At 53.6% G+C, this 22331-nt stretch overlaps 1 protein-coding gene across 1 annotated transcript in view; it reads right to left on the bottom strand.

Annotated features, from left to right (window-relative positions):
- Positions 1–416: 416 nt before the first annotated feature.
- LOC105180712 (uncharacterized) overlaps positions 417–22331 on the bottom strand; it is a 39536-nt gene continuing 17621 nt past the window's right edge. The window contains exons 3-5 of the mRNA XM_011136992.3: positions 9748–9866; positions 5026–5119; positions 417–2007 (exon numbers count right to left, since the gene is read on the bottom strand). Coding sequence (XP_011135294.1) covers positions 1840–2007; positions 5026–5119; positions 9748–9866 — 381 coding nt within the window. The 3' untranslated portion in view covers positions 417–1839. The remainder of the gene's footprint in view (positions 2008–5025; positions 5120–9747; positions 9867–22331) is intronic.

Below are 22331 nucleotides of genomic sequence, written 5' to 3'. Positions count from 1 at the left end.
CCTGCTCCAGAACGCGCGAGCGTCGTTCCCGGGGACGCCGTAGTAGCCGTTGGCGCGATCGGCGCGGCACGAAAGACCGAAAGACGTTCTTAATTTCCCGGGAGATAGCTTCCGCGGATTCTTCTCGGACGTCTTTCGGGACGGCGACGATTATTATTACGTCCGACTGAACCGCGCTTAGAAATCGCCGGGCGGAAGCATCGTTTCGCCACGGCACGGACTTGGCGCGCGCGTTCTCGCGGTAATTGTCAGGTACAGCGCTTTCGTCAACGATGGCTTCGAATTGGCACAATAACCCTAGCCTAGGCAATTGAGCGCCATGAATTCACGCCGAGAGAAGAAGCCTTAAGTCGCTATAGTCGCTTACTAATTGCACACGCGCGAGTCTCGAATCTCGTCGATGCGTCGTCGGTCGATGAGAAGCAGTGTACCTTTTGAGGGACTGGGGAGGTGCGCTGCGACATTGGGTTATCGCCGGCGAACTTGCAGACTTACGTGCTAGTACTTTGGTAAACAGTTTGCCGCCTCTCAGTCAACACGTCTCTCGCCTTCCCCCCTCTCTCTCTCTCTCTCTCTCTCTCTCTCTCTCTCTCTCTCTGTATTATACCGCCGCTTATTTATGCGTCGCTCGTTAGCGCTTTTATTAAGAGCTAATTAATTCGATCTAAATTACGAACTATCTTTGGACGTTTGGCTGTCGCGCGTGCTGCGAGGGGCCGCCACTCGGCTTTGGTATATGTCACACGTTCGTTCCTCGTCCGATCGCCGACGATCCTGCGGCTTCCTTCTTACCTTCCGATCCGAGTCCTTCCGATCGTCGAGTCGGCGGCCGTCCGGTCCTCCCGTCCGCGAGCTTTCGGGAATAGCGCTTTCACCTGGGAATACACTTCGCTTCGGCAGATCTCGAGCTACCGGGGACACCATGTGTGAATCCGTCAGCCCGCCAATTTTCGGCCTCTTCGCGAAAGGCAAAATTACTCGAGTTATGTGCGTCGCACGTGTGCAGGCGCGATGCAGGCCAGCGGCTTGAAAATAATATTATAATCGGGGAGGAAATATTTATCCCGTCGGCGAATTAAGGCTCAACATCCACCTCTTCCCATAATCCACTTCCTGTCTTGACCCGCACATCTCTCATCCACCCAGCGTCCCTGTGATCTCTCGTAGCCGCGGACTGATGTTGATTCTGCGTAAATTAAGACTCCTTCTCCTTCGCACTCTATCTTGATTATCTCTCGTCCTTGTGAACTTCTGCAAGCGAAGAGTACACAACGCTCCAATTGCGGTGTTTCCTTAACGACCCCCGTCTCATCCCCGTCGCCTTTCTCTCTTCACCCATCTTCACCTGCCTTTGCCTATCTCTGCGTCTCTCTTTTCTCTCTCTCGCAACAACTCTACCGCTGCTTTTCACTCCCTCTCTCCCTCTCTCTCTCTCTCTGCGCGCATCCTCCCTCGTTTCCTTTACTTTCCTTCCTGGCAATATTGTCGGTGATTCAACCGGCGAGTTGGCGGCCTAACATTACACAGGTGTCCCCGGCCGCTTCTCGATCGCGAACGCTCCCGACCAGGTCGCGCCGATCTGGGAAGCCCTCGGCCGCGCGCGGGCCGGGAGTCTCGGGGTTTCCGGAAGCTCGCGATCGAAATGCTCCGACGAAGAGCCGCTCCTTCCCGAGCGACCTGGAACGCCGCGCGGATGCACTTCCGCGCGCGCGCGCGCGCGCGCGCGCGGCGTACGCACGTGGAGTACGCAAGGCCGCAGTGCGCGAAAGTGCGTCCCTCTTGCCCCTACGTGTAATGCTCGCAGTCCCCACACTCTGAGAGCGTGGGTGTGGACGGACACTAGGTGGGATTCGGGTCCTCGTATGCCTTCTCGTAGTCCCGCCGCCGTATCACCGCGAAGTGGGTCATCTGGAAGGAGTTGGTCTTCTTGCAGCCGCGCTCCAGCGTGCCCGTCATGCTGTAGCCCATATTGAAGTCGCTCGACGAGACGTTCGACGTCAGGTACAGCTGCGAGCAGACAGAGAGAGAGCAACAGATCGATAACGATATTACAACCATGCTCGCGCGCACACATACATGCTCACGTGCGCGCGAATCCCCTGGGAGAAGCCCGCTCTTTCCCGTTACAGTCGCTCGCCTAGCTCCGTCGCTCGCGCGATTTGTTTTCTCCTTTTTTTTCCCTCTCATTCTCTTTGTTTCTCAAGTATAGAATATAAAAGTATACGCGCCGTGAAATTACTCCGGATTTTTACGTCGGCATATTTTTTCCCTACGCACCAGCCCACTCGCGTGGTATTTTGTTTCCTTTCTGAAACGAGCGAGCGAGCGAGCGAGCACGCGTGCGTACGTACGTATGCGCGCACATACGTGTGTTGTTTATAATTGCGAATGAACGCAGCGGCGCAGCGCCGCGAAAGAAATTGCTTCCAAATTTGCCCGCGCTAATTAAACCGTCTTTCGCGCGCGCGGTGCTCGACAATTTACAGTCAGAAATACCGCGACCGCCGTTGCGCGGTCGTCGCGGCGGTCTCCGCAATGCGCGCGCGGAATTAAATATATATCCGAACCACGCCAGGCAAGACAAGGTGGACACCTCTACGAGACACGAGCCCGGGTCGGCCGGGCTGATCGCGTCATCGATTCGAGCTGAGCGGCACAGCAGCACAGCACAGCCGGAGTGTTCGGCACGCTTGTTCTTTATGCTGGCTGGTCTCTCTATCAAAATTGCACGCGACAGCTATGGTCGGCTGTTGGCGCGCAGATACCGTGTTACTGTCTGACGGCAGTCGGCCCGACGCGGTAACCTACTGGTACACATTCGCGCGCGACTGCATCGCGGGGACACACCGGGCTTGTAGCGCACCACCAACCCACCTAGCTACCTAGCTACCTAGCTACCCACCGCCGCACACGCCGCAGCTTTCCGCGTTTTAGTGCCGTCGTAAAATCCCGCGCGCCACCAACTATATGGCTCCCCCGCACCGCCGGCGCACAATGGCATCCACTTTAGCATTTGGTAGGTGCGCGGTGTCCGGGAATCTCCCCTCACCCCCCTGCCGCCCTTTAACCCTCTTCTCTACCCCCCCCTCTCTCTCTCTCTCTCTCACACACGTCTATCTGTCTCTCCGTCCGTCGCAGAAAAAGTCTGCTCGCGACGTGACTCTTCTTCCGCCGGTTCGATAAACGTCGCGAAAACGCGCCGCGATGTCCCCATGGCGTGCCGCGGACATATGCGAGACACGTCGACGCCTTTTATCGGTTATTTCCCCGTTGTCGCCCGGACAGTTATTTCCTCTTTCGAGAGCGAGCCGCCGCGCCGAATTGGTGCGTCGAACGTTTCACACGGCGGAATAGTGAGAAGGAAAACTGGGCGAAAACATTCAATCCGTAAAATAATGCTTTGCAGGGTGCGTGCATTGCGAGTGTGCGCGCGCGCGCATGTGTGTGTGTGTGTATAATCATGACAGCGATAAGCGAACGCGACGCGTTTTCCAATAAAAAGTTTAACGCTCTCGTTACGTTGTGGAATCGTATTTTTCAGGCGCATGCGACTCACCGGTGTAATTAACGACGGTGAGTGAGCGTGACGCAATAATTCCCAGTGATAAACACGATAACCGGCGTGTTTGACGAGCATGAGATTTATCATCGGCGAACGGGTTATACTGGATGTCGCGCGTGTTTTCTCGCTTTCGCAGCGAGAGCCCTACCGCCGCCGTCGCGCGGACTCTTCGCTCAAATTGTCGCGCGCGGGGTATATTTTTTTTCGCTTTGAGCGTCGATCTTGTTAATTCGCGCCGGGCGTTGCATGCGAGCGGGACGCGATTCCTTTAATTCGTTTAATTTGCCCGCTCGAAAATTCGTGCGCTCGACCTGTTTCCGCAGCTGCGGAAACACGCGCAGTCGTTACAACGCGCGCGCGCGCGCGCGAGCGAGCGATATGAAGTTTTCCGCGTTGCTGTATTTATTTAATTATCGCCCAGTTCGCTCTCCCCTGCTCTCTTCCGCTAGCGCGCGCGATAAAAGCGTCTGAAAATTGAACGGCGCGCACTCGTCGCGGATATATTTTCGCGCGCGGTGACGGGGAGGACGCGAGGCGATGCGGAGATACGTCGTTATTTGTCGCGTCGCGTCACTCGCTCGCTCGTCCGCTCGGTGAATGCACGGCACGTGCACTTCGTTGCCGTTCCGTGAGCGCGAAAATATCACTCGCAGGACAAAGTTTCTCGTAATCCGGCAATCTGCAGATTAGCCAGCGAGAGAGAGAGAGAGAGAGAGAGAGAGAGAGAGAGAGAGAGAGAGAGAGAGAGGGAGAGAGAGAGAGACTGCGAGCGTCCGATAAAACGCCCGCGCATCGTTTCGCGAGAGAGAACCGTGCGAACTTTGCCCTTTGGGTGTGAAACGGAAAATATATTTGCGCGGAATGAAATACGATCCGCGCTTGTGAATTAAATATTTCATTTGCGATAATGAGAATTATATACACGCCCGCGTTTATACACGCTCGCGAGAGAGAGAGAGAGAGAGAGAGAGAGAGAGAGAGAGAGAGAGAGAGAGAGAGAGAGAGAGAGAGGGAGGCGGGGGGAGGGAGGGAGGAAGAATTTCCAGCGGAAGGGAATTTATGGTAGCAGCGCCGTCGGTGGTTTCTAAATAATTTCGGGTCAAGGTGAGACGGCAGGGAGTACGGTATATGGGAAAATATAACGCGGTCTAGTCTCCGCGCAAAGGTTGAAGGTTATTTCTCGACGAGCCGGGCAACAAGCGACGAGCTTGCTATTTGCAATTAACAAGCCGTGTTATTGAATTTACAGAGGGGGACCCCCCCGCGTAGTTTGTTATGCGTATTCATTATTGGCGTGACAAGAGTTGCACGTTGAGCACGTTAGCGCTTGACGCGCGGAAAAGTGAGCGAGAAGTAGCCGGGCGCGACGATACGATTTATCGCGCGAGAAACGAGAGTTTACAGATAAAGGCCGGCTTTCGGGAGCAGCAGATTCGACCTGTCGAATCGTACGATTGCGGTACCTTGAAATCAGGATCGGTCGTCATCCTCTTGAACGAGCCGATAATATAAAGCGTGCCTGTGCCCGTGTCCACCATCTTCGCCTGTGTACTGTACCTGAAACAACAAAAACAACAACAACCGCGAATTGAGTGTCGATCATAGCGGTCCGAAATTTTCGCTCGAGAATAATCCGTGCGGGATAGCGAGAGGTGCCGAGCGGCCGGGGAAAGAGTCAGCGGAAAGAGATATCGGGGCGAATGCGATCAATTCTGCTGATATTTCGGCTATGAGGGAAGAGCTATCAATTGGTCGTCTTCAGTTCTCGGCCGCTTTTCAGGCTTAACGTCCTCGCGACGCGGTAACCCTCCGGAAGATCGAGACCCTCGAAGATCGGCTCACCCTCAATTTTATTCTTACCTCTTGTGTCCCGAGCTGTACAGCGAGGGTGGCGAGGCATTGTGCATGCGGACAAAAAGCGAGGAAGCGATCTCTCGCCGGTCACTGTCCTCTTGCAAGAGTTCGCGAAAGCTGTTTGCGTTGCGTCGCTTCCGCGAGTGGAAGAGGGCGAAGTTAGCCGGCGCTTTCCGCCGCTCCCTCGCGCCTCTCGCCGCCATATTTTCGTCTTCGTACGCGCAATTGTCACGTGTATTATTTCGTACGTATTATCCGCCGACATCGCCCAAAGATGAGGGAAATCATTATTTCGGTCGATCGAGATCGCGAGTGGACGGGGCGAGTGAGGGGACTTTTGACGGTGCACGAACTCCGAGTGGTTGGCGCGGGACTTGCGAGAGCCGCCGTCGTCGGACTCGCATTGTTAAGTTAATTGACGATCGTCGTTAGCTACGTGCCGTGTCTTTCGGCTACAACGCGATCCTCGTCGGAGCCGAACGAGGGTCGAATCGCGAAGGGAGTGAATAGGGAAAGCAGGAGGGAGTTACGCTCGACTGGTGACGGCGGATGTTGGGGTGCCTTTTCAAAGAAAGAGGACGCGAGGGAGGCAGGGAGCGAGGGGCTGGAGTAAAGTAGATTTCATACTCTATAAGAGTGTCGTTCCGCCAATTTTTCGACAATGTTCCCTCGTCGGCTAGTAGCATTTTGTAACCTGCTTGCCGCGCGAACGATTTTCGCATTCAGCTTTAGTAAAGAGGCAAGTCGATTTTTTTGTGTTTGAAAATATGAAGATATACATATTTGTGGAGCGGAATAAAAGAACGCGCGTTCGGAGCAGGCAGCAGGAAGATAAAAATCGCGCGAGTTCTCGGAGGAAACCTCCGTCTGACACACACACACACACACAGACACACACAGAGAGAGAGAGAGAGAGAGAGAGAGAGAGAGAGAGAGAGAGAGAGAGAGAGAGGAGGGGATGAGGGAAGGATGAATCCTTCGTTCTACATAAAGATGGAAAAAGAAGGACAGGAGAGAAGAGGCCGAGAGTTCACCAACGCCAGTGCACGATCGACTCGAGGGGCTTATTCCAGCAGAGATGCCGCCGCTCGAGGACCGGCGACGATCATTAAAAGTTTAAACGGCCTCCATTGAAGTGAACGACGGCGGCGGTGGATCCGACACTCGGCTCGGAATCCACCGTCTCGCTCTGTCTTCCTCAGCTTCCTCTCTCTGTCTCTTTCCCTTCCGCCCTCTCTCTCTCTCTCTCTCTCTCTCTCTCTCTCTCTCTCTCTCTCTCTCTCTCTCTCTCTCTCGTTCTCTCGCTCTCGCTCTTTCTTGTGAAGAAGGGTCGCGCAAAGGGAAATCCGAACCGCCGAAGAAAGACACGTAGACGTCACTTGCTAGGGTTTACGTGACCATGCGGGTGAAACGCGGCGCGATATTAACGATAACATCTCGACAACTCTAGCAGCGAGTATCGAATACTCGTAACCGAGCACTTGCGGAAGGTGAGCACTTGCGGAAAAGAATAAATCGAGCGAGATGGAACGATAACTTGAGGCGACATTGAGATTTTGTTCGTGGATAAATGGATACGCACGTACACACGAGGGGAGAACAAATTGATGGAATGAACGTGAATTGAATTAACCAAAACCCACTTGATGCGTTTGTTGTCGCATTAATTCGAGCAAGCTCTTTTCTCGGCGCGTGAATATCGAGAGGAAGGAATTTATTTATCTGCTGCTGACGCGACTAGTTATTTAATTAGAAAAGAGAGAGAGAGAGAGAGAGAGAGAGAGAGAGAGAGAGAGTAGATGGCGAGATCGGTAATTATTAACATGACGAATTAGCGGGGGAATAATCGCATCGATAATTACTATCGTGTCACTAACGATAGCATTGATAACCTCGCGAGATTTGGTTTATGTATGTGCGGGCTAATTCGCCGACAAATTGGCGTATGCTCGTCGCACTATCGCGTATATTTGTCGCGCCGGAATACACCCCGATCGGCTTGGATTCGCTCTCGCAGTCCATCGCGCCGGATAGAAGGTCGCAGAATCGAAGTCCGCGACGAAGATAAATGGGAGAGATTTCGTCGCGGCCGACGACGACGGTCCGGCGCGACGGCCAGGGCCGAGGCTGTCCTCGCGTTTCAGCCCGCTCGTAAAAGCTTTTGTTGACCGAGCAACGACGTGGATCGGAATAAAGTAGCGATCGACTCGAACCCGACGTAACTGTCCCGGCGTTACAACCCGCGGTCGGGAAACTTTTGTTGACCGAGCACGACGATCGGAGATCAGACCGGTATAAGGATCCCTCCGTGCGATCCGGAGCGATCCCCGCGACGTAACTGTCCCGATATTCCAACCAGCCTCGGCAAACTTTCCTTTAGCGTAGCAGCAATCGGAGATCAGAATAAAGTGGCGGTCTTGGACGAGACCCGAGACGACTGTGCGATGTAACTGTCTCTCTCGGTGTGTTCGAACCGCGCGCTCGCGGGATTTTCGTCGACGAAGCAACGTTCGCGGCGGATACGAATGAAATATCGACTCCCGGAATCCTCGTGGCGACCTCGCGACGGGGACACTATCTCTCGGTGATCAAGCGCGAGGACCAAGCGCAGCGCGATCGGAAGTCGAGGGTGAAGCATCGATCGAAGCATGAGAATGCAGAATCTCGAGGGTCGCGAGCGTAAACTCGCCCGCCGATGCCTTAGTCAGAGGCGACACAGCTCGTCGCAGTAATATCGTTTGCCCGCTCTGTTTCTCTCCGTCTCTCGGTATCGTCTCCGGACTAACGCCGGCTGTACACGTGTCCACGTGAATTGGGCTCGTAGGAATTGATCCGTGCTGCGAGAGTCGTTGTAGCGCGTGTTTGCCAAGACGCTCGGGTTCTCGCAGCGCGGGGAGAACCCGTGCTGCAGCTAGGAAGACTGGAATACGACCGTTCCGCCGGCCGTGGGATATTTAGGCAAGTTTCGGTCGCCTTCGCAAACTCCGTTCGATCCTGCGGAGACGTCTATGCCCGGTGCGCCGCGCTAAGGATGCCCCGCGGCCATCCCTGACCATATATTAATCGCCGTATGACTCGCGCACAGTTACGGCGGTGCTCTTAGAGCACCGCGTGGATTCCCTCGGCACTTCCTCGGAATAGAGAATTCGAGTTTCGGAAAAGCCGCTGAGAGACAAATACGGAGAGGCGGATCTAGAGATGGGTGGGAGAAGGGGGGGAAGTATAAAAAAGATATCGGCGCGTCTCATCTCTCGCGGGGTCATTCGGGGCGCGTGCGGGGAAATAAGAAAAGGACGATTCCCCGTCGTATAATTTAGTATCGCGCGTGTTTTCCTCTTGATGGCGGTATATTATCGGACGGTAACGCTCCCCGGGAACGAGATTCTTCGCGTTTGGTTCGCGGGAAAAACGTCGGACGATTCTCGCGGAATCGACAAGTACAACGTTCGATTCCCGGCGTCGTCGTAAAACGCGTGACTTTATCGCGCTCGCGCCGCTCCCGAAGCTTCCCGGAGACTCGTCTCCACCTCTTCGAGGATTTATCATGACTCTCAGCATTCGGTGAAAGACAATGGGGGTCGATGGGGAGCGTCTTGCTCGCTCTCGCTCTCGCTCTCGCTCTCGCTCTCGCTCTCGCTCTCGCGCGCGCGCGCGCGCGCGCGATCGAACGGATCGCTATAAATCGCAGCCTTCTTATCGGCTTCGACCGCCGGCGACCTTAACGGCGCCGAAATCTATGGACGCCGGAAAGTTAGACGAGCCCCAGTTTCCCGAAGTGATACGACCACCGGAAAGAGAGCCCCCTCCAATTCTCGTCTCATGACCTGCGATACGGTATATTGCGTCTCCGTACGTTATTCCCCTTACGTGTACGGTGCACGTTTCTCGAGCTTGTTATCTCGACGGGCAGCAAGATGCGCGTCCTGTGGACCGCTCCGAATGTTGCATCGTGCCGTAAACGCGGCTTATCACGCGCGATAATTGCACCGCGAGCGGACTGATAAGAAACGATAATTCTGTCGAGGCGATTGCGCGTGACGACCAAAGTGGGACACCGGGCGCTCTCACCGGAGAGTGAACACGCGAATTTAACGACGATGGTAATTCGACTCGGTTAGATTTGTAAAAATTTTGATTTTTCATTTAATTGTTTTTCATTTAATCTTCCACAAAGTTTCGATCATCGCGTTTAATTGACGGTTGTTGCTTTAGCTTTCTTACTTTTCACTTCAATGTAGATCGCGGCGGTATTGAGCGTGTAAGGTTCAAAATTGAGAGTGCCCCCCGCTTTCCCATTTTTCCCGTTTTCCTGACTAAAGTCGCCTGCTTACCTTCTTGTTCCAGCGACCTCGACGACTTTGCACCGACTCCGACTCCACCAAAACGGCGTCAGGGTCCAGTAGGAACTACTCGCGCTTCTCGCCCAGCCCTCCTCGGGAAACAGAAGAACCTGCGACATAAACGGTGAGCGAATCGTTCAATATCTCATCTGTCGTGACATTCTTAATTTATATCGAGGAAAGAAAAACGACGATTTAGTGGACTTTGGAATTTCACGTTTCGCGCGCCAGCATTATCTCGCTGGAAGCTCGCTGGAAGAGCTATAACGCTCTCGAATAAAGTATACGAGATCGCGGGAGGGCTTCGTCGGGACTTTACCGCAGGATAGCGCGGCGTCTTCGACGAGTTCGAGGTTTTCCGGGAAAGATTTGTCGAGGTGAAATCCTCCGCGGAAGTAGGAGGAGGAGAAGAAGGAGGTGGGGGAGGGGAAGGGGCAAGCGGGAAAAGAAGGAGGATGTCTTCTCGTGGAGAACGTATCTCTCGCGAAAAAAAGCTCTCGACCTCCTTTCACCCCCGCATCCTTCCCTCCTCGCCTCGGGCTCTACGCCCCTCGCGGCTTTCCCAAACCTCAGCTATGTGACCGAAATATTGAAACTTCGTCGAATCATTTCTCCCTCGCTCGCGCTCGCCCGATGAAAAAGGAAGGAGCATGCATCCCCTCGACCGGCTCCCTCGGCTATCCCGCACGCGATTCAAGCATCTGTCATGCCGGGGATTTTCTGTGCCGCTAACGTGCGTTTCGCGAACATGGATAGATCGCCCTTTAATCGGTACACATCTCTCAGCGGGTTAAGCGTAAGAGGATCGTTGTTCCTCTTCTTCTTCTTTTTCTTCTTCTTCTCACTGCTCGACTGTTGGGCGGAAAACTGCAACTCGTTTGCGTAGCGAGAGACGATTCGTCGAGAAATTTCGCACGTCTGGGTCTACACATCGCTTGCGTCTCGTGAAGGCACGTTATAATGCGAACGACCCGTCATCGGGAATGACTAAAGATATTGCACACATACACACACGCAACGCACACATACAGCAGGTTTCGAAACGGTTTGGACACTTCTACGAACGCAGTTCGGAGCTCGATGGTCCAATGGGAGGACATGTTTCCGAAAAATTCCCGCAAGTCGAGTTCTCTCGCTGTGGACATCTGCTGCGTTCGGAAAAAGTGTTCAAACTTCCGTTTCGAAGCTCAGTGTGCATGCACACATACATACACGTTACCTTGCTTTTTGCCACCACTCATCGTATCGTGGCGCATCTCCGTGCGAAGATAATTTCGCGAAACAACGGATTACCGCGATGAAGCACCGCCGCGCGAAACATATTTCGTGATACGGATCCGACGGCGTCACGCAGCGAGGCGAATATCCCCCGCTTTATCGAGACACAAATCATCCCGTTTCTTCATTACTACCCCGTCCCCCGCGGACAGCTTTCCCCTTGGCAACGGGTTTCGTCAGCATCCCAGATATTCCGCGATAACCGCGCATTTCCGCCGAAGTTACGATACGTTGCAAATTGCTATCCGTCAGCAAGAATGCGCTTTCTTCTACCCTCGAGCTACGAGGCTGGAAAGGAGGGCGGGAGAGGGAGAGAGAGAGGGGGTGACTAGCATGTCAAAAGAGGAACACATAACGCGGTTGAGAGGCTACGAAGGGCTGAGACTTCTCTTCGACGTCTCTCTCTCTCTCTCTCTCTCTCTCTCTCTCTCTCTCTCTCTCTCTCTCTCTCTCTCTCTCTCTGCTCCTCTCTTCCTCTTCCTCCTCTCTTTCGCCTTTTCTCTTTTCCTGCCTCGATTTGCCGCGGGATAGCTCGTTGCCAAAACTTCTTGATTTGCCGTTCCAGAATAACGGAACAGTCGGCGGGAACAATTTACCCCGCTGAGAAGGAAGAGGGGTGGGCGAAGGGGAGGGAGCGCGATTTTATCGGATCCCTTGGAATTGCATTCCAGCCACGTAAACGGGAATATCGAGATTCAGACGAGCCTCCTCCCGACCTCCTCATCCCTCCGTCCTTCATTCTGGGTCGAGTCGAGGGTGACGAGACAAATTCACGATTAACGTCCTCCTTCTTCCCTTCTTCGTCTCTCTCTCTCTCTCTCTCTCTCTCTCTCTCTCTCCTTTTTACATTTCATTTCTCACTTTTTCAAAAAAGGCATGTTCATTTTGTGCGCTGAGATAAATAACGGTAATGCGTTATTCAGCGGTACGGTGATCCTTAACAATAACGCACCGCTCAAAATGTCAGCCTCGTGCCGACTGTGTTTTTCAAAATTCCTTTTGTTAATCTATTTTTACATAACACGACCCGCGTATAGGGTTGCAACGGGGTCGTGTGGGAACAACGGGGTGACCAAACAACCAAGCAAGCCAGTTTCCAATCGCGGCAAAATCTACCCTGCGGCGATAAAGTATGCATAAAGCTGGAAACACAATTCGCGACGGACTTTCGGCGAACGCCGGTGCGATTATTCGCTCGCTCGCCGATCAAACTCGCATGATTACGTTCGCGTTTCGCGGTGTCGGTTCCACCGTTCCCTCTCCCCCTCCCCCTGCCTCTCTCACTCTGTCTCCGTCTCTCCTCTTTCTCCCTTTTTCGATTCAATGCCGCGGCCGACCAATCGAACGTGCTCCGCGGCCGAGTTTACTGGCCTTTAATAATGTTTCGCGAATCATCGAGTCGCATTACGGAGCGGCGCGCGGTACGCTTTTGCGACGCAGTCGCTGAATTTGCCGTCGGATCGACGTTATTTAGTATTTTACGCTCCGGTATATTATAACGATCCGCTGATGTTGCATTATAATGATTATATTTTGCCGCGGCTGTCGTAACGTAATCCTTTGTCCTGTCGCTGTGACGTGCTACGTACGTGGTCTGCCGTAACTCTGCAATACGCACGTATAACTATTTAATTCCATCCGAATCCGAATGCAATTACTTAATTATTCTAGTCGTGCTTCTCCTCCTGCTCGTCGTCATTGTTTGAAAGTGGTTTGCGCGTTCCAGTACGTTTCAACGTCGACTTAATTCGCTTCCGAAGTATACCGCTCATAATTCGCCTTTCCGAGATATGCAGCGAGAGAGAGAGAGAGAGAGGGAGAGAGAGAGAGAGAGAGAAATTTTTAAAGCAGTTGAGCAGCGATCGAAAATCTTGGAAGTCACAAAAAGCGCAAGCGAGATGCATCGAGGTATCGACCGGAAGCGATTGGAGCTCAGCTCGGCTTCGACCTTAACTCTCTCAACGTTCTCGAGAGCCGGCAATTACGCGCCGTATCCGCACTTCTCGATGCGTATCGTGAATCGAACTACCCTCTCCGCGTATATATGCATGTATATATAAATATACACATACACATACATTTTCGCCTGCTCGCTGCTTTTAATAAGCGAAGATCATGCGCGCAAATATCGAATCTCGCAATTTCCTAAGCTAGACACTCGCTCGGGGCCGCGCCTTACGAGCGAGAAGAAAAATAAAAGCGCACGATCGCGATCGAGGAAAGTTCCACGAATAAAGAAGCGACCGCGAATCGCGAGGGATGCGAGTGAGGGTCGAGTATAAACAGCCGAAGGGGCGGGGGACGAGGAGGAGGAGGAGGAGGAGGAGAAGAGGGAACGGAATTCCAGGCGAAGTTTCCACGCTCTTCGGCCCACATCTATTTTTCTTTCGGCTCCTTGGCGTCGTCTCTCTCTCTCTCTCTCTCTCTCTCTCCCTCTCTCTCTCTCTCTCTCTCTTTCTCCCTGCCTGTCGCCATTTCCGCCCGTATGTATTTTGTAGCTTCGCGGGCATGACGTGACGCGCATCGAAGCCTGAAGCGGTTGTCGGTCGATCGAGCGGTCGATCAATCAGCCGAAAAAGCAGGCGGATCCGTGGTCTCCTCCTCTTCGCCTGCTCTTCCTCCGCTGCGGAAGAACGACCGAACAAATTGAACTAATTTCCACGGCTCTCGGAAATGGTTAGAAAGCGCCCGCTTGTAATGGCTGCCCTTTGCTGCCGAACATGCAAATTTATCAACGTTCGACGCTGACGCGCCCGGGGTTGGACAATTTGTCCATTAACGATTCCAATTATTCGCTGTGGTCATAGTTCGCCAAGAATAGAGATTTTTCCGGCCGCCGATGACGCGGCGCTTCCGCCGGAACACACGGCCGATGGAAAAGTAACAACGGCGATGACGCGATTTTGCCCTTCGCACGCGCAGAGAATCGCACGACGTAAGCGACTCCTTCCGTTCCTCCGCCGTCGCGGAGGAGGACTTTTCCGCGCGAAGCGCGAATCGCGACGACTCCTCTCGCCTCGCGTTCCCTCGCGTTCCCTCGCAAAGCTTGGGAGAAAAATGGACTTTGGCGACTTTAATTTCGCCAGTCGCGCGCGATTAATTTTCGCCGAGCCTCCGCAGCGCGGGAAGCGGCTTACGCCGCGCGGTCTCCGCGAAGCCGTTGATTAAGCTCGTCCTCGCGGACACGCGAGTTTATTGTCCGCCGCGCTGATGTCGCTCGCACGCGCGCGCGCGCGACAACGAGGAACGGAACCGGTCGCCGGTCGACAATCGCGCCCGATATTGCGGATCGCGCTTATATCTCCGGCGCGACTCTTGCCGGTTTATGTCGCGCTGAATGCCGTTGATTGAATAAGTGGATCTCACGCGCAGCTGCCGTCGTCGCCGTAGCTCGCCCGCTCTCTCTCTCTCTCTCTCTCTCTCTCTCTCTCTTTCTCTCTCTCTCTCTCTCTCTCTCTCTCTCTCTCTCTCTCTCTCTCTCTCTGTCTCGTCTCTGTCGTCTCTCAGCTCGGTCTCTCTGGCTCTCTCATCGGCAATTTACCCTCTCTCGAGGTGTGTGAGAGGCAGCGAGAGAAAGAGGGAAGGGGGGCAAGAGACCGCCGAGAGCAACGGCGGTACTTCGCGCGACCGGTCGCGCCCGTCGTCTATTTCCTCGCTCCACTTCCGCGTGCCGCGAGGCGCGCTTAATTACGCCGCTGCCGGCGGAAGCGATATTAGCGCTCGTTAGAATTCTGCACGATTGATTTCCCGTTTTGCGGAGCTCGCGAAAGATGAAATGAGCCTCGTGGGCCGCCGCGATCTCGTGCCGGAGCGAGCACTTTGCTCGTTCGCGAGAAATCGGAGCGCGTCCGTCTCCTAAATCCGCTTACAACGCGAATTGCGAATATCCGCGTTTCTTCCGCGCGAAACTTTCGCTCTGTCAACGGCGAGATCGCTGGCGGACGTGTACGAGCTTCGAGAAAAATACACTTTGAGTATAACGTAATATAATACGGCAACACGATACGGTGTGATGATTTATCAGCTGCGAAAATGGAACGGCCGAGTAATCGAATCATGATGAGTATTATCCGATTATTGAAACACGCAAGGTACTATATCAGAAATATCTTGGAACACTTGATATCACCGGATTTTAAATTGGAGCGAAGGAAGGAGCAACGCTTCACTCGCTCGAGCCTCGACGATGTCTATCATATTTCCCTCCAGTTCTCGATAAACGCACTGCTTGGATGCGTTTCGGTGTCCTGTTCTGTCTTCCGCTCTGCTCTTCACGCGTCTCGCAAGAGCAGCTTTTTAAGCGTCTTACACGTCTAAGAGCAATACAACACACTTGTTCAGACACGATTAGAATGACCGTCGAGTCTCGGCTCAATAGACGCTACTACGGCTTTGTCGAGACTCAGCCCGCAAGAAGAGCGCTGTGACGATGCTCCGCGTCGTCAGCTCGGTATCAGTTTGCGCCGGGTACGTCAAGTGTCGGGGGTCAATCGCGCGGACGCGGAGCAGCGGCCGCTCCGCTTTATCGTGCACGGCTCGCTGGCGTCGCTTGCGCTCGCCTTAATTTCGGAAAATCCGATTCGGGCGCGACCGCCGGAGCGTAGCGGTAGTTTCGCAGCGAGAGCGAGAGCGAGAGCGAGAGAGAGAGAGAGAGAGAGAGAGGCGGGGGAGTATCGCCGCGTTGGTGAACGATAGCTCGCGTGCTATTCGTGCGACCGTGTTGGCCGCGTTGCGCATAGGGGATGCCGGTTTACCCGATAATCCGGTAGTTCGGTCCATTGCCCCGCCATAATCCCGTCCCACCCTCGCCCACGCAATGTGGCGTCCCTTCGGCGGCCCTAGCGACAATGGCTCGACGTGCATTTCTTTGCGCCCAGTGTCTCTCAAACAAAGCGAGACGCGCCGGATGAACTCTCCCCGCGGCCCCTCGAGGACGGGCGCAGTCGTCGTCCTTCTCCTCCTCCTCGGGAATCCTTTTAATTTCTTTTGTTCGCTCCTTCATATTTCGTGTTGTCTTTGTCCCTGTGTGCATTCTTCGTCCCGTCTCTTTGCTTTCTTGTGTTACTCGAGCTTGGTCCAGCGGCGGCATTCAATTGTTGTCGCGCCCTGCGCTTTTGCGCCCTGCCTGCCTTCTTCACGCAATATGCTTCGATGTGTATCGGGATTCTTCTTGCACGTGCGACAAAGTGCGACGGAACAGAAGAAGGCGGAGAAAGGGCGGATTCACGTCCTTTGCCCCGCGGCGGGAAACTATTTCGCTCAAACTTTGGTCGCCGTGTAACAACGTCGAAGGTTAGCCCTCAGCCGTGGCGAATAACCGAAGCGTTGCATCGCGATCGATTTTTTATATACTTAGACGTTTGAGTAATTTTTTTTTTTTTTTATTACCCGTCGTACACACGAGCGAGTAATTGTCGCGCGTTTTGATCGCGGCGATTGCCGAGGCAGCGCGCGCGGGCGCGGGCGCGAGCGACAAGCGCGCGTGCGAGAAATTTCACCCGGGGATTGTTCGCAGTTATCGAAGGACGCCGAAAACGCGCATAGTGATCGCGCCCAATCCGGGGTAATGGACTGCGGACGTAAAATCGATAGGCCGACGATAAACGTCATTGTCCTTCGAGGAGAGCGATTCCGACGGCACGGCGTCGCTCGCGTTGCGGCCGCGTCGCTCGATGCATCGTGACGCGCGCGCGGCGCTGCGCGACGTGACGTCGACGATTCGGTCCGTCTGCTTGTCAGGATGAAGTATCGCGTAGCTTTCTCCGTGGCCGGGTGAATTGCGCCGCTTGCATGCACCCTAAATTTCGCCGGCACGGGATTAGCGGATTGCGAGGGCCGCGCGCGCTGATCGGCGCCGCTCGCGCAACTCGTACATCTGCATTAAGTCCGAGCAACTGGAGCGCCTAATGATTAATCCGGTAATCCGTCAGGAGAAATCGGCCACACGTACGTCTGTAATCTTGCTGCACGGCTGCACGTACTCGCTATATACCGAGATATCCTCTCCGCGGATTATACCGCGTCTCGAATTTTCCCGCCGCACCGGTACAACAGAAGGTACGATTAAACACGCTATCAAAATGCGCGGATCGCGATTGTTTCGTTGTAATTTCGGTCTCTCCCCACGTTGCTGATAAACACGGAACGCGCTGCACATCGCGCAGTTGCGAGAGCCGTACAAATATGCTCTGCAATTTCTCCCTTTCGTTCTCTCCCTCCCCCTGCCCCCCCCCCTCTCTGTCTGTCTCTCTCTCTCTCTCTGCCTTGATTTCGTACGCACTTTTTGTCTCGATTCTCCGACGATTATCCATCTCCGATTGGTCGAACGGAGCCGCCGCTACGACGCCGAGACACGAAGATCATTTATGCGATGATTCAGCCGGATTGTTTAATTCGTAGAGGACGATAATGTGCATTTTGTGAGCGACATGATGTCGCTTTCGCGTCGAGTCCCATTAATTAGGGGGCGCGATTAACGTATTAACGTAATTATACTCGGTTCGTTACGCTACCATACGCATCGCGCGAGCGCGGGTCGCCAAATTTGTTCAACCTATTTCCCGCTCATCGTCGAAATTCAGCGACGTGTATTAGCCAGTTATTACCTGTGCCATATACACACGCTATCATTTATTCATCCGCATTTATTATAAAACCATTCAGCTCCATTATCGGCAGTAGCCGGTACGCGGTCCCGGAGTGGTTATTTGATTTTTGCATGTGTATTCCGCCGAGCGCACGCTGAAGAGAAAATACGTAACATTGGGTTCGTGCTTTCGAAATTCCTTTTCGAGTGAAATTTCACTCGGAAAAATAGAATGACAGGCGAGTCGAACTTGAACTCGAGCGACTTTCCGCTCATACAGAGTGAGTGTTTTCAGACTGAATCGTCGAGTGAATATTTTCATCCTCGTTTTGACAGATTTTCCGCCTGCTTTGAGCGAGATTTAACACCAAGAAATTCCGGGAATATTTTCTGCATATTATCGAACAGAAAGAATTTCACGCGGATGGCAAAATAACGGTCGGCTCACTCCGAGTCTGGTGACTTGTTCGCTCATGTAGAGTGAATATTTTTACTCGAAACGGAAGAATCAACCCGACCGAAATTCACCGTCAGCGAGACAAATGCAACCGATTGAAATGTTCATTCGCGCGTATTAGAAATTCATCGCAAGTTTAGATGAAACCCCGAGTGTGTCTCTCGCGACACCGATCGGCAATATTTTCGCCACCGCTTCGTGTGAATTCTCGCTCGCGCTCCGACTAGAATTTGTCGAATTTCCGGGATTGTCCCGGAATTTTTTGAAATTTATCCCGTGTTCCGGAATTTAAGTCTTTTGTCCCGGAGAATCAGAATTTCAAGAAAATTATGATCATAATATTCATGTTGTTAACTGGTATTAGAGAAAAATGTGAGAGCAATCATTGGGATTTATAAGATCGAAAAATTTAACGCGCGACCTGAGAGACCATTCGTATGTAGTAAAAAAAAAAGCAGAAAAAAGGGTCAATCGTATGATTTATGTCTAAACTTCTCTCTGCTGGTATCTAATTCACACATTTATTCATTGCAAGTAAGCAACGACATCTCTTAACCGTCTTACGCCCTCTATCTGTCAAATTTAACTAAAATTCTCCAACAACCTATTTTCCAACCCGAAAGATGTCCCGGAAATAGTGATTTTGCATCTGGCGAGCCTAGCTCCGACTGATATTACCCTCCGAAAAATTCCGAAAGCAAAGCGGAGCGAACGGTTGTTCCGTCCGCGCGCTCAGCGTGAGATTCGCGGCCGCGCGCGCGCTCGCGGCGCACTTGAAATCGCCCAGAGCTACAAGGGATCAGGGAGTCGTACGCGACGAGAGAACGAACGGGGCCGGGAGATTCCCGCGACCCTTTCCGAAAACCCAGCGCCGTAAATGCGCGCTCTCGGCGATCTCTCGGGTCGCGGACTGCCACGAGCCGGCCCGGCGAAACCCCTCGTCGATGTAACGCCGCGGCGTAGCGTCCAAGCATCCGTCCGTAGGACACCCGATATCGCACTTGCCGTGATTCGCCCTCGTCCCGTAACTCGAGGCGTACGTCGAGTGTTCCCCCGTTATGGTCGAACGTTGCGAACGCGACCGCGACGTCGAGGAAGCATGCGAAGTGTGCAAAGGAGAACGGGGTATCAGCCGCGAGCCGCGTTTACGATTCGCGGCGGCTCACATGGACGAGAGAATTAATGAACCGCAGGATTTCTCTGCAGTTCTCGGCAAAGTAATCCAAGGACGGCTCTCTCGATGTTTCTCTCTCTCTCTCTCTCTCTTTTCTTCATTGTACAAGACGGCAGCAGATTACATCCGCCCTGAAAGATCTCGGTCGGGATGCAATCTCGGGAACTCTCGAACGTATTGAAGGGAGGTGTGTGCATTCGCGACTGTGCGACACTGACTCCGTTAACTTCGACCTCGGGGTCGAACAATGTCTCTCGCCGTCGACTTGGATCAGTCGCGAGTGTCGATATCGCGCGCGGCCAACGCAGCATCGCGAGCTCATCGGCAGGTCCATTTGTCGCAGGATACTGTCTCTGGAGGGCGAGATAATCCGCAGAGTGTAACGAGCAGGGAGACGGTGAGAGAAAGAGGGAAACGGAAAGAGAGAGAGAGAGAGAGAGAGAGAGAGAGAGAGAGAGGGAGGGGTGAAGAAGAGAGACGCCGAGAGACGCCACGCTACCATGATTACCAATGTCGAGTCGAGTTTGCAGCTCGGGCTGTGTCGGTGGTTCAAATTACCGGTGTCTGCGAGCTTGTCGCAGACATGCGAACATCGTCGTGTCACTTAGCGAGATCATGCGACTCCGGCAAGTTCCGCGGACGTGTCGACCGGGCGGCGACTCCGTCGAATGCATGCAAATAACGTCGATGTCCCGACAAAGGAGAATATGATTCCGCCTGCGCCGCTAAGCTCTCTGCCACCTGTACCTGTACTCTCTCGCTCTCCCTCCCCCTCCCCTTCCGCGTCTTCTCTTTATCCATCTACCTATCTACCTGTCTCCTTTCTGCAGACGTGTACATAGCCGCGGCATTGTGGCTCGAGTTTGGCCAAGAAATTAGGCGGCGCTAAGCAACAATAGAAACTCTCGTACACTCCGCGTGGAAGTTTATGTATCCATTGTGATCCGGGAATTCACTTGGCCGACTGAGGGGGGGGGGGGGGGATACGAAGATTAATAAGCGGCGCATCGCGCGATTTCGAGGTATAAGCGACAAGAATATTGCGCAGCAACGAATGGAATACGACGAGAGCAAGAGATGCGCGGGATTCTTTCGCGCGAAAAACTCTTATCACGTTTTCGTGTTTCTTACGGCGGTAAGAAAGTGCGGATTACGTCGCCTGCCGTCCCCTCCCCTCCTCTCCTCCCCCTCGCCGGCGTTATCCCGCGCCGCGCTCGGGGTTTTATCGGCCGCTTCGTTCTGCTCCTTCGTGCGGGCAGGTGACCTGCGTCTCGAAGACAAAGTACCGAGGGAATTTTCCGGGTTAGCCGTTCGGGCAAACGCCAGTGGCGCGACGAAGCTGCGGGCCGACGGAGAAAGAACGGGAGAACGAGAGAGAAGGAGACGGCACGGGGCCGATAAATATATATCAAGAGATTAAATCCGGCTTCCCGCGCGAAATCCCAGAAATCGCGCTCCACGTCGATTCGGGGCATCTCGCGCTTTGCACGTGCCTTAGCGACTGTGACCTAAGTAAACGCTCGCGGAAAAAATACCGGCGATCCATCTCGGGGACTTTTAGGAGTGTATTTGTGCCTTCTTTCCGCCATTTTTTCTTTCTCCGGCCGGATGTATCGGAAATAAAGAAATTATCGCCGAGCTAGCCGCAGCCACGTTCCTGTTCTCCTTCAAGCCGAGGGAAACTCGTTCCGTTGGGGTTTTCCACGCGATCTCATTCCTCCCCTTCGTCTGAGAGTTGCGTGCGCACGCACACGCACACACACACACACACACACACACACCGGTGTAGAAGAGCGGCAGATAACGCCGAGACTAACCGATTCGACGACGCTCGAAAACATGCTATCTTTCACGGCAAAATCGCCGGCTCTCTAAATTAACTTCTCGTCGTCTAGCTTATCGATAGAATGACAAACGAAACGCGGCCCGCATCTCGGCTGCGAGACGGCTTTATCGGCTTTCCAAATCGGACTCCCTCGATTTAATGCACTCTCCGGACTATAGACATCCCGGAGAGCTACTTTCACGAGAAACTCACCCTCTCTCGTCCTCTCTCTCTCTCTCTCTCTCGTTCTCCCCTCTCCTCCCATTCTCTCCCGGCAGCTTCCTGACAGAAATCCGAAGATTTCCACGGCATCGATTTCAATCAATCCCGTTGCCAGCCTGCTTCTACCCCCTTCCTTGCCCTCCCCCCACTTTCCCCTCGATCCTCCCTTTCTCTGCGCTCGCCAAGTTTCCCATTTACGTCTTGAGAAATTACCGTTTCTCGGGCGCTCATTTGCACCCGGGTGAATTTACTCTCCCATCGGTGTTACCGAGAGATACTACGCGGGGATACGGCTAACGCGCTCGCGCGCAATAAAATCGACAATAGCGCGCGCCGTTAATGAAACGTTTTTGCAAGCATCCTCGTTAATTGGACCGTGGCCGATATTAACGCGACCCTTTGTCGATATTTTCATGCCGCACCGGTAATCGCGCTCGCGCGTCGGCGCGTTACACTTTTCGCGTGTAATTAAAAATTAATTCACTGAACTTGTTTCCGACAACGTCGGGGATAACAGCGATCCGAAAAATCCTCGATAATTCGAGGCCGCGCGTAACGAGATCGTGACGGGGACGGTGGAGCAGAGAGGACGGCGCATTGGCGGGACTCGTCGCTCAGCACGGGTCTCTCCGTTATTGTCGCGACGCAATTTTTTTCCGGCGGGAATATGACAGATACGTCCGGTTAATCGGGTGAAAAAGCACGTCGCGGAGCAATTAACTGCGCGCGCGCGCGCTATGTCCAGCCGTTATCCGCGAAATTCGCGTATCGCTGCCATACGTTCGGTCGAGTTTAACGACCTATTAAAAGCGTGGCAATCGAGTTTGACCGGTTCTGTCTCAGCGCGCGGCCGAGCGTATCGAACAATAGCGCCCTGGCACGCGCGAGTGTGCAGTGAAGGACGCAAAAACTCCCCGAGAAATTTCTATGACTGGTCGGCGAGGGGGCGGGGGTGCGCGCATGATATTAAAATGCGACAAACTCGCGAATCGGAAATTACGAACGCGGATAAAAAACGAAAACGACGCTTCGC

The sequence above is a fragment of the Harpegnathos saltator genome, unplaced genomic scaffold, assembly GCF_003227715.2.
Source record: "Harpegnathos saltator strain DR-91 unplaced genomic scaffold, Hsal_v8.6 scaffold343, whole genome shotgun sequence".
In the NCBI taxonomy this organism is placed as follows: domain Eukaryota; kingdom Metazoa; phylum Arthropoda; class Insecta; order Hymenoptera; family Formicidae; genus Harpegnathos; species Harpegnathos saltator.
Note: the sequence above shows the minus strand (reverse complement) of the source record. Positions and strands in the feature narration are given on the sequence as shown.